General features: G+C 33.2%; 1 protein-coding gene across 1 annotated transcript; it reads left to right on the top strand.

Annotated features, from left to right (window-relative positions):
- Positions 1-628: 628 nt before the first annotated feature.
- LOC145331224 (uncharacterized) lies at positions 629-3035 on the top strand. Its single transcript, XM_080175841.1, has 2 exons — positions 629-2634; positions 2990-3035. The coding sequence occupies exons 1-2, from the start codon at positions 629-631 to the stop codon at positions 3033-3035; spliced, it is 2052 nt and encodes a 683-aa protein (XP_080031967.1).
- Positions 3036-13606: the final 10571 nt, after the last annotated feature.

The following is a 13606-nucleotide window of genomic DNA, read 5'->3' as shown; positions in this document are numbered from 1 at the left end:
CTCGCTAACCGCTAAACCGATATGGTTCTCCTTTACAGTGTTACTTCTTACAGGTCCAGGGAAAGTTTTTAATTATCTTGTAGGAAGGGTACCTTCTCCTTCCCAAATAAAGATCCCCTCCTCAAAACATTTTTTTTTCTTTTATAAAATTAAAATTGAAAATGGGAGGGGGGGGGGGGGGGCTGATGCTTTTAGGTACGTAGACGCTAGTATTTTAATAAGACAATAATAGGTCAAGTCACAAGTTACTGTATGTATTTGCTTAACTAGGCTAGTCCTTAGTTAAAAAGAACATAAAAAGAAAGTAAAAAAGTGCTTGTTTCTTTATAAACGTACAAAATTAAAGATACAAGGGATGTTCATCTGGAGAAAAACTTTTTTTCATTACAGATGGTCATTTTTTTCGCGTTATTTCTGTAAAATTGTGCTTTAGTATTTGGTTAAATGCGTTTATTAAGTCAAACAGGATAACTTTTACGAAAGTAAAAACACTATGACGACAACATTAATTGTTTATAAGCAAATGTTTTATTTATTTTAAAAAAATATTTAACATTATTATTTTAGGTTTTCAATTCTATTCCTCCTTATTATATGGAAGTATGTAGGGATCCAAAGGGATAAGACAATGGCTGATAAATTATTAGCCCTTCCTAGGATAACAATAGGTGACGAGGACTACCGCTTCCACGCAGCGCACCCGGACCGTGGTCTAATGAAACATGAAGCTGTGCCAGGGGGTTCTACCGTGCTGGAGAGGTTTATGATGAAGATCCTGACTGAGAGTAGTCCCTGGTCCTCCAGGTTGGGGGTTAGACATAGGGCTGACAACCCTATTCCAGAAAAAAAAACTCATGTTACAGAAACACAGACGATCTACACTACACACACAAGGAGACAAGCTGGTCTCCAAACAACATCAAATCCTGCTGCTGAGGAGCTTGCAAATGCACGGCCTATGATGTCTGGCTGGGAAACCACACTTGGACCAGACAGGCGGATGATACTCAGTTCACACAGGATACTTAAATTAGGCACTTGGAATATAAGAACACTCTACCAAGCAGGAAAGCTTGAAAATGTGTCCAGAGAAATGTCAAGATATAATCTTGAGATATTGGGGTTATCTGAAGTTAGATGGGATAACTCTGGAGAACATAAGCTCCAATCAGGCCAGAAATTGCTGTATTCAGGATTTCAAACTCAACAAAAAGTACATACACATGGCGTAGGACTACTTCTTTCAAATGCTGCCTCAAAATCTCTTATTTCATGGACTCCCCATGGACATAGGATACTAGAGGCAACCTTCAGAACACAACAAAAGAGGATAAAACTCAAGATAATTCTTGCTTATGCTCCAACAAACGATGCTACAGCTGAAGATAAAGATGACTTCTATGATCAACTTGATAATATTACTACAAAAAATAAGAACTCTAAAGACATCAGTATGTTAATTGGCGACCTTAATGCTAAAGTAGGCGCTGATAATACTGGTATTGAACAAGTCATGGGTAGAGAAGGCTTAGGGACCAGAAATGACAATGGAGAACGCTTAGTTGACTTTTGCACTAGGCAGGATATGGTCATTGGGGGAACTATCTTTCCCCACAAAGATATCCACAAGGCTACCTGGATATCACCAGATGAAAGGACTAAGAACCAAATCGACCACATATGCATCAGTAAAAAATTTAGAAATACACTTCTAGATGTCAAAGCCAGAAGAGGTGCTGATGCAGATACTGACCACTATCTGGTAACAGCCAAACTCCAGCTTAAACTAAAGAGGATTCAAAAACCCACCCAAACTAGGATAAAATACGACACTAGGAAGCTACAAAATGAAAACATAAAGCAACAATTCATACTGACATTGAGAAACAGATTTGAAGCTCTAAATGATGACGTAGGAAACATCCAAATTGATGAATCTGACATAAATGAACCCTGGAACAAAATCAAGGAAGTTATCAATAAAACTAGCAAAGATATACTAGGACCTTTATCTTATGAGATCAAACCCTGGATTTCAGAAGAGTCTCTACTTCTCATAGAAGAGAGAAGAAAAATCAAAGAAAATATACTAAGTGCAAATGAAATTGACAAACAAACATTAAATGAAGAATATAGAAAATACAATAAGGAGATAAAAAAGTCAGTACGTAGAGATAAGAGAAGATATACAGAAAACCTAGCAAACGAAGCTGAAGAAGCAATGAAGAAAAACAACCTCAGAGAACTATATATGACTACAAAGAAGCTCTGTGGCAAAACAAATCAAACTTCAAGCAAACACATAAGAGACAAAGATGGAAAACTAATAGACAATGACAAAGACACAGAAGCTAGATGGGTTGAACATTTTAGTGCCCTTCTCAACCGTCCAGCTCCAGCAAATCCTGCCATTATAACTCCAGCTGAAACAAACCTGGACATAAACTGCAGCGCACCTACTATAGAGGAGATTAAGTCAGCAATTAAAGGCCTAAAAAACAACAAAGCAGCAGGACCAGACAACATTACAGCAGAAATACTTAAAGCAGATGTAAATCTATCAGCAGAAATTCTTTTTCCAATTATACACAAGATTTGGTCAAATGAAACATTTCCAGATGACTGGAAAAATGGGTTTATAACAATACTTGCAAAAAAAGGTGACCTCTCTAAATGTGACAGTTATAGAGGAATCATGCTATTATCGATCCCAGGAAAGGTTCTAAGCAGAATAATCTTAAATAGAATGAAAGACACAGTGGATAAGCTTCTCAGAAACAATCAAGCTGGTTTTAGGTCAAACAAATCCTGTACTGATCAAATATCTACCCTTAGAATAATCCTAGAACAATCTATGGAGTTAAACTCTCAAATCTATGTGAACTTCATAGACTACTCAAAAGCCTTTGATTCGATAGACAGAGGTTCATTATGGAAAATTATGGCACATTATGGAATACCAAGTAAAATTATTAATCTTATTAAACAGATGTATCAAGACTCTGGTGGACAAGTCCTCTATAAGGGGAGGCTAAGTTCTTTCTTTCAAATTTTGACTGGAGTGAGACAAGGTTGCCTGCTCTCACCCTTTTTATTTTTACTAATAATTGACTGGATTATGAAACAGAGTGATAACCAGAAAACTGGCATACAGTGGCAAATCACTAATAAGCTTGAAGACCTCGATTTTGCTGATGACCTAGCGTTGCTTTCACACACCCAGGCTCAAATGCAAGAGAAAACATCAAAAATAGCAGAAAATTCTTCCAAAGTAGGTTTACATATAAATGTAGCTAAAACAAAGCTGATGAAACTAAATACAAAGTCTACTCGTGCCGTTAAAATAGATGAAGAACCAATTGAAGAAGTAGACAAATTTACTTATCTTGGAAGTGTAGTAACTCCCACTGGAGGCACTGAAGAAGATATAAATTCTAGGATAAACAAAGCCAGGGCTGCCTTTTCTCAATTAAACAAAATATGGACCTCAAATACTATAAGGTTAAAAACAAAGCTAAAAATCTTTAACTCAAATGTTAAATCAGTATTGTTGTATGGCTCAGAGACCTGGTTTTTAAACAAGAATCTAGGAGACAAGATACAAGTTTTTGTCAATAAATGTTTAAGAAAAATACTGAAAATATTCTGGCCAAATAAAATAAGCAACCGAGAACTATGGAAAAAAACAAACCAGGATAAAATGTCAGTTCAAATCAAACAGAAAAAGTTTAGGTGGCTGGGACATACCCTTAGGAAGGATAACAACGACATCACAAAATACTCTCTAGTATGGAACCCCCAAGGCCAGCGAAAGAGAGGCAGACCGAAAAATACATGGAGAAGAGAGACCGAGAAGGAGATAGGAGGTTTTGCAGATGCTGAAACCGCAGCTATGGATAGACGTGGATGGAGGAAGATCGTCAGTGGCCTAAGCTCCACCCAAGCGGAGTAACAAGGCCGGTAAGGTAAGGTAAGGATAACAATTAGTGTTTGAAACTTTTGTACTTTCAACTTAACTAAAAAAACAAACAAAATAAAGTAAAATTCCCCCAAGTTGTTGAAACAACGAATGAGATTTGTTATTATAAAACTTTAGGGACTAGTGTAATAAACAGTCTAATGTCCTCTTCCTTCCTGGGAAGGGTGCATGCCTATAAACTAAATTCAAAACATAAAATGTAAGTATACAAATATATATTCATACAGACACACTTTTGAATATTCATTTAAAATAAAATCTAATTTGTTAACAAGAATATGAATGTTCACAATTAGTTGGCCAAGTTTTTTTTTTTATAATTAAAGATAACAAAGGACAATTACGTATGATAGTATGAAATCTTGCACTCTAGACAAACTTTAAGGTGTTGAAATAAGGATTACTATGTCTATATGTTTCAAAGCTATCGCAAACTAACAAATTGTTATAAAAAAGACTATTTAGGTAAACAAATCATCCAAAAGCTATTAAACAATTTTAAATTTTAAAACTCACTAACAACTAGAAATTATTATTTTTGAACTTTCTCAAGATGGACCGAGGTACGGACATAAACAAGTTATAATCCTTATAATAAAGTAAAAGGATGCATGTTTGTTTGTCGGTTAGTACCGAATGATCTCGCTAATTACTGGACCGATCGGGTTTTACTTAACAGGGTAACTTCTCATAGGTCACGAGATGGTTTTTAACTATTTTGGGAAAAAATATTCTCGCTTTTGCGTAGAGCCTTGAACGCAACATAGACAAACTATTTCTCATATTATATATTTGAAATAAAAAAGTAACATTTAAAGTACCACTAGTGGCCTCTAGGAGGCGTAGCCGCTAGTCCTTGTAATAAAGTATCTGGATCTGTGTGTGTGTACCGAAGGACCTCGCTAACCACTGAACCGATAAGTTTCTCCTTAACAGGGTAGCTTCTCATAGGTCCTAGGAAAGTTTATAACTATTTGGTTGAAGGTACCATCACCCTCCCAAAAGAAATGACCCTTAGAAGAAAATTGTACACCTTACAATTTTTATCTTTTTAAAATTACAATGGACTTCCTCCCAGCCTCAAGGGCTCCTAGAGGCCTCTACGGGCCTAGCCGCTAGTACGTATTAATAGACCTAGAATATACCTGAATTTTAAAGAGAAAATTATTTAACCCTTAACAGTCGGGCCCCTTGCCGCACCTTAATCAGCCGGGGGGGGGGGGGGGGCGTTCAACGCCCCCCCATATTATCTCAGTTCCTATTAGAGCTAGAGGGCTAAAAATTTTTGTGCAAGTCCCCTGTGTTTTCGCTTCCTTTACCCTTTTATTTAACAACCTTTGTTTTTAGGTCCTTTTTTACTTAAAAATTTCAAACGGCTGTAATTTTTTTATTTTTGAAGCTAGAAGAACAATTTTTTTGCAGAAAATGTTTATTTTTATGTAAATTTTATATTTGAAATATCAAACATAAATTTCAGCGGCCGCAGCTGTATTTGGCAGCTGCCAGCCGCCGCAGTCGGCGGTCGGCGGGAAAACGGCGGCGGATCTCTATGAAATTTTAATACATTATCAAGACATGTAAGAAAAGCTTAAGTTTAAAATTTGAAGTCTCTAAGTCAAAAATTGCGGCCACAGGAGCCTTTAAAAGATTTCTGGAGACCTGGAGGATCAGGACCTGCAGGATCATACCTGGAACCTGAAATTGACTTAAACACCTGTATTTAAGATGAGAATGTACTACTAAAGGATATTTTAGTATTTTGGTAAGATAAAATGCTTTGTTTAAGTCAAAAAAATATTTTTGTTTGTTTACCTGGATGACCCTGCCAGGTTTGCTGGCATCCTGTGCCCGCCAGGATGGAGATTTTCAAAAAATTCCAACTCTCAGTTATGTGTCATACCCATACTTAAAAAGTCAAGCAGTTTGGGCTCTTTATCTTTCACACACAGAAAATGAGATAGAAAAAACCGAATGGGGGGGCGTTCAACGCCCCCCCCCCCCCGACCGTTAAGGGTTAAAGTATATACAAAAGGACACGTTTTGTTAAAACTAATAGATCCAACATTTTGTTAATGTTTGTTATAAGGTCATATTCTTATAGCATCTTTATACAAATAAATGGTCTAAAATAGATTTTTTTTTAAGTATACATAGTTTTGAAAAGAAATGGTAATGTTTTGGGAGATTTTTTATTTTTTTCTATTTAAAGAAATAGTTATTTGGAGTCCCCATTCTTGTGGTTCCTATGAGTGAGGTGCCCTAACCCTTCGGGGCTACCCAATATAACATAATCTAAACCTTACCGAAGGAAAAGACCCATCTCCCTTATTTTCAATTTATTTATAAAACACTAGCGGCTTCGCCCCTAGCCTCTAGGGGCTTCGCCCTATGAAGTAATGGGAAGTCAACCCTCCTAAATAGAAATATTCAAAAAAGTTATTCTTTGTTTAAGTACTCTGTATGCACACAAATTTCGATTCGTAAAAATTAAACCCAGGTTGTTTGCTGTATACAAAAAATTTCAATTCGTAAAAATTAAACCTAGGTTGTTCGCATACACAAAAATTTAAATTTGTAAAAAAATATTTAAAATTTTTTTTTTTTTTTGGGGGGGGGGTTTCATGGGGGCTTCGCCCCATGTTGCAGTGGGGTTCCCCCCACCCCAATTACTGGTTTTTGTTTACAAAAATTTAAAAAATTCAAAATTTTAGAAGTGGGTATTTTTTGGGTGTCCCACCCCCCAAGTAAATAGCTTAAAACCACCAGAGGACCAGTAGGTATATTCCCAGAAGAGAATAGCCCTATTAAATCAGCAGTTACTGAGATTTTACAAAAAATGTAAATAAATTTTTTTTTGGGGGGGGTGTTTTTTTTTAGTTTTTGGGGGGTATGGGGGTTTCCCAGCCCCCAAGAAAATATCCTAAAACCACCACAGGACCAGCAGGTATATTCCCTGAAGAGTAGAATCCGATCGGTTCAGTGGTTACAGAGATCTTAAGGGACGGACAGACAGACAGACAGACGGACAGACAGACCGGGGATTCTTTGATCGAATATGCACTTTGATTGAAACCTGCATTTGTTTTTAAAGCAGAGCAGTGTAGAATATTAATTAATTGGGTTTACATATTGATATGGATTTGTATAGACCTTAAGATGTTTCTAGAATAGGGCCCAAAATAGTTTTTACTAGTGTGGCAGGATAAAATATTGGTGAATTGGGTTTAAACTTGGATTTAGTATGTCATTGAAGGCTCTATTATTCAACGGAGAATATAGTAGAACTATTTACTAAATTTATATTTTCATTTTTCAAACCAGGAAGTTTCTATGAATTAATTATTTTGTTTTTTTAAAATCTAGTGCTCTTTTGATTTATCGTCAAACTTTCCAAATGGAAGTCGCTGTGAAGTTATACAAGATATAATTGCTCTATCGATTTTAAACCTCGGATATTTACAAATTAATTCTCTACATAAACTGAGGGGTAAAATTTACTAAGGGTAACGGTATAATTGTTCTCCAAAGTGCAATGAAAAAGCTAAATTGTAGATAAGACAATGGCAGATAGACTGATGAATATCCCCAATGGTGATACATAAAATCTCACCTTCTGTAGATGACAATTAGTGGTTGAAACGTTGGGACACTCAACTAAATGATTCAATCAATAAAAATTCAATAAATTCCACAAAGTTGTGAATCCAACGAATAAGAAATCGCCATAATAAAACTTTGGGGGCTAGTGTAATAAACAGCCCATTGTCCCCTCTCTCTTTGTAAATGGCTGGTATGTATAGTATCAATGCTTCAATAGCATGCATTTGTGACAACATTGTACACGTAAAAAATATATTTTTGATATTTGATATCTAAACTTTACATGACAGAGGTACAAACAGGAATAAAGGGAAAATTAAAAAGAAAACATGCCAAATTTCATAATATCCACAGATTTGATTAGTTGCATTGGTTATATTATTAAGGATTTATTATTTTTGTAATATAGCATATTTATAAATCCTTACATAAAAGAAACAGGATGTCTTTGAGTCCATCTGTCTGTTTTTACAGAAAAATCTCGCTCACCGCCAAACCGATATGGTTCTCCTTTAAAAAGTAGCTTCTCATAGTTCCTGGGAAGGTTGATAATTATTTTAGGAGACGGTACCTTCACCCTCCTTCTCTCTTAGAGAAAAATGACTCCCCCACTTCAAGTGGCCTCTAGAGGCACAGCCGCTAGTAAACAAATTAAACAAAGCAATATTATATTTATAACCAATTTTATTTTTAGCCGTTAAAAAACAATGTCTTTAGTTCCCTGATATAAAATGTAAACTCATGCTCACGTACCAGTTTACAAGTTTTACTTTACAATTCAATTTCTTGACAGGTAAACAAAGAGAATTATATTCAACTTTTAAAACAATATTTTATATCTTTAGACCATAAAAATTGTGAGAAACAATATTACATATGAGATTTAGCGGCATAGCCACTCTTTACTTTGTCTACGAATGAAACTTTTAACATTTTGTAAATTAATGATAGATCTATTAAAAAAGGCCTGAAATTTATCAGAATAAATCGACCTACCTATTTTAAGCCCTGTTTAAGAAACTAGCAGCTGAACCCCTAGCATCTAGAGGCTCTGTATTCTGATGAAGAGGGTACGGGTAGAACAAATAACCATATTCCATCCCTAACCTAATAACCTAAAACCCTGTTTGAATCTGTCATATTAGGGAGAACTTAATCGGTGCAGTGGTTAGCGAGATCCTACTGAATAAACGTATTAGAACTCTTACAGAATTGTAATTCTATAACAAAAAATTTTTCTCGTATTCATTCGAATCCGGTGGATAGGAACCGGTTCTCATCCATACGAAAAAACTATGTCTAGCATCTTATTATAAACCGCTTTCTACGAATATAAAAATGTACAATCATAAGATTAAAACCAGTTTTTTTAGCCCGTGCCTTCGGCACCGCGGGGCTAGTGTAATAAACAGCCCATTGTCCCCTCTCTCTTGGATATTGTCTTATGTTTATTCTGGTTGTAATGAATCGTTTAATATTCGCACTGCAGTATTATGTGTAGCTGTGTGTCTTTATATCTACAGGGTGGTCCAATAAGTTTTTTAAATCATATTTGTGTGCATAGGGTGTCACGTATCTAAAGGGATAAGAGAACTGATGTTAAATTGATGTACATCCCCATGGTGGTACACCTTATTACCCCTTCTGTAGATTACAATAAGTAGTTTAAACGTTTGAACACTCAACTTAATAAGTCATCCAATCAAAACTCACTAAAGTCCATAAAGTTGTTAAGCCAACCAATAAGAAAACGTTATTATAAAAACTTGGGGTACTAGTGTAATAAACAGCCCCTGTCCCCTCTCTCTCTGTTTTGGACCTAAATATACTTAAGATTATTGGTTATGGCAGAAAAAACTAGCATAAAAAGAAAAGAAATCTCATTGAAAAGCACAATTAAATAAGTATAGTTTTTATTAAAAAAGAAAAGTTCAGAAACAAAACAAGTTATGTTAAGGGTTTACCCAAATCAAAATTTATTAATTTTTATGGCTTAGGCTGAAATCAACAATATCAAAAATATCCAATGATATTTTTGATATAACCTGTTGTATTTATTACACACACTATAACCCCTGTAATGCATACATAGACACATTAAAATATCATCGTTATGTGGTTTAAATTAGGCATGAATAAACTATTTTTAACATTAAAATTATCTATCTATTCAGCTTTATTTTTAAAAAAATTTTATTCCATATTTTAAGTCCAAACGCAGCATTCACCTAAAAAATCATTTTATTCATCCATTTTTAGTAGCAATGCAATGATTCTATATGTCCGTCTGAATGATGCATTTTGGGAAAATTATGAAGTTTTTGGCTTCTATATCTTGGATGATTTTTTATTGTGAATATTACCTATACCATTGAGTGTTATTTATTTGGTCCATCGGCCATGCAATAAAAGACATATATATAAATTTATATAAGGTTTCGTTAACTAGCTGAGTTAGTTTTAATAAAGCAGACAGAAAAATTTGTCCTAAGATATTAACAAATATTTTTCCCAAGAAAATGTCATTTCATGTATAGAAACTCATCTGTGATATTTATGTACCAAACGATCTAAGAACCCCTTGAATTTAGGTAGCAGTTAAAAATATATGAGAAGGATTGACGAAGTTCTAAGGGTGATTTTTCTAGTGATTAATTACAGAATGTTTACTACATTATGATGTACTGGTAATTTAATTTTTAAGTAAATGATTTTTTTTAATAGAACTAATTTTGTTCTCAATTATATTACCATCATCCCTTTATAATTTTGGTCAAATTTTTTGGATAAATCTGGTTTTCATTGCTTTTCAGTGTAAACTCTTAAATTGAATTAATTGTCCATTGTCCCCTCCCTTACGCCCTGCCTTTTATTGAGTCTGGTAGAATTTATAATTATAAGGATCCTTTGTTGAGTATATATATGTTTTATTGAAATTATTTAGAAGAATGTCAAACAATTTTTGATTATTTCAATATTAACTATTCACCTAACATTTTGTTATTTCACTATTTTTTAAAACAATTTTATTTTTATTATCAATTTTATTTAACACAAAAAGCTCAAAGGGAGACGATAACCTTTATTTCTTGCTTTGTATTCTAATGGGAATTTTAAATGACTAAGTTTTATTTAACTAAGCAGCATGCATGTTTGTGTTAATAATTAAGACATTACAAGTTTTTATGTACAAAAAGTTGTTTTAATTAAAGAAAAAAATATAATCTTTCTAATAACTAATATGCAATTTCGTAGTTTTGAATATGTCTGTATTTTGGTTTCTAAAAAAGTACTATACCAACAAACATGCATGCCTGTTAATTAGTTTCAATATTATTATTAAACAGGAAAAGGAAACTAAGTCGTCTTTTTATTTATAAGTTGTTGTTTTTGGTGTAAGGTTTTTTTTATGGAAACTTTTTTTGGATCTTGTAAATGCAATTCTTACGAATTTTCTGGTTGCCAGAAATAAAATCTACACATATTTTTTAGCTAGATGGTATTTGTCTGGTTAAGATTAAATAAACATTTCTTAGGTCTGTGATTTTCATAAGTGTGCCTCTAGTGTTTTACTCTATTGTTGTCATCCATGATAAAACTATTTTAATATCATTTGACCTTAATAAAAATTATTTCCAAGAAGATTTTTAAAAAATAATTAAAATGTGTACTTATATGATCATAATCAATATAAAAATTGTTAAAAATGTAGTCTTAACCAGGATTACACAGAAAGGTTTATAGAATATAAAATATCCCAACAACATAAAAATGTCGTGGAATCTTTTTTCAAAGAAGAATAATTTAATCTACTTAACTTCCTTTGACGTAGTTACTATTTGACATGCAGTGATGTACGAATCAATCCAGTTTATAAAGTAGATGCATTACTTATAAGACTTTTTCTGTATTTCTGTATACTTTTAAAAAAGAGGGAAATGCTATTTATTTTTTTTCCCTTGTATTTTATTTTCTAAAATCAACTTATAGCAAATTATAAGAATTTGAAGAAAAATAACTCATCTCTATATTCCAGACTTTGAACAAAATTATTGGAGTGAAATATTTGTTTTCAATTCTTTAGAATTTGAGAAATTTGAAGACAGGAACAAATTATGATGAGATGACACAAATACACGTCTTTAGGAGCCTAGCTAATCTTTAATCATTTTATATTTGGTCTGTCTATATTTATAATAATTTCGTTACCTTTATACATATATAAATGTCTTTTGACATTTGTAGCATACCGAACCCAGTAAAAGTGTCTGACTATGACGTCAGAAAAAATTAATAATTAACCAATGAGAGACCGCTATATATTTGACCATTGGTCAATTACAGTGAATACTGGCTTCTCATTGGTTAATTGTTATTTTTTTCTGACGTCATAGTTCGACACTTTTACGAGGTTCTAGCATACCTGATTTCTTTATTGTTCATATAATCCTAAACCCTCTAAATTAATAAATTTTTATTTGACTTAAGTCTTTAAAACAACTTGATTAGTTTTACTGATTTAATTGTGCATTTTGAGAACATATATATCAAAACATTAATGACGGCTAGACGCACATAATGAATTGTTGAGTAGCTCCGCCGCTAAAAAGTAAAAGAATATCTCATATGTTATTAGCTGCGCTGTAATATAAGGTTATCATCCTTGTTTTCATCTATTTCTGGGATAAAGGATAGGAAACTTGGCCATAAATTAGGTCCCGGCCTAGTTTCAGAAGGGATATTGGAGGCAGCTCCAAATTAGCTATCGCTCTAAACCAATAATGATCGGCTTGTTTTGTAACAACCAATAAGCAATTGGAGACAGGCTATATAAAAACCGCGGCATTTTTAGAAGCAGACAATTCTAGAAAAAATAATAAATTGTCTGCTTCTAAAAAAAATAGAAAAGGTGTTTGATCACATTAGCTTAATTATTAAATCTGCTCAAAGTTTTACATTAAAAAAACCATATATAAAAAACAAAAATAGAGGGATTTTTTTAGGAAGGGCATAGCTAAGAATATTCAATTGGCAGTTTATAAATGAAGCCTTGTATTTCAAATTTTAAAATTTTTATACGGAATTGATAAAACACATTAACCTTAATTTTTGTACTTTTAGCTTTTACAGAGTACAGATCAACTATTAAATTACAATTCATAGAACAATTGATAGAATGTTTCCAAAGTGCTTATTTGTTAATTTAATTATTTTAAAAAGCAATGATATTTTCAAATAAAATGTTTTCTCATTAATAAAAATAAAAATAACACAACCTAAAATCTGTCTGTGACAAACCCAATTACTTCAAATTACTAGAGTAAAAGATAAAAAAATTTTGTGAGAAAAAAAACATCAAAACGTTATTTTAACAAATGCCATTTATATATTGGGTAAAAAAAGTATTTTTTTTTACTAACTACTGCACCATTCCGTAACTGTTTTTTTGGGCCTAGTTGGAAAATAGGCCTAGAATAATATTTTCTTGCGTTTCCCATCCCTTATCTATTTGTATTTGTTTGTCAGGCAATCTATCTATACATATCAAATATTAAAACAAGGATGGTTAAATAGTAAATACAACAATGGTGAAGAAAATTAATAGCATTATCCTGATATAAAATTAACAGGATCTCTGTCTGACTGTACGAATCTCACTCACTGCTCAAACAATATGGTATTTCTTTACATTCTAGCTTCTCATAGGTCTTGGGAAAGTTTATAGCAATTTTTTTTGGTGGGAGGAGGGTACTAGAGAGAAATCGCATAAAAATACCAAAAAATATTTATAATTCTTCATGCGGCACCATTGTATGGATTTCTAGTTTTACCTTCCTACATGGGTACCGAAACTTTCAAAGTAGGGGGGGGGGGGGAGGTTGGCTTTCCTACCACCTCAAGGGCCTCTAGAGGCCTCAAGGGACTCAGCCGATAGTATAGAGATATTAGTAAAAAAGGTAAAAGTATAATCCTTATTTAGTCAAAAGAGTAGTAAAAGAAATTTTTTTTTTATGAGAAAGCAATGAT

This window comes from Acartia tonsa, chromosome 11 (genome assembly GCF_053477335.1).
Source record: "Acartia tonsa isolate MP-2025a chromosome 11, ASM5347733v1, whole genome shotgun sequence".
NCBI lineage: Eukaryota > Metazoa > Arthropoda > Copepoda > Calanoida > Acartiidae > Acartia > Acartia tonsa.
This window is presented reverse-complemented; position numbering and strand designations above follow the sequence as displayed.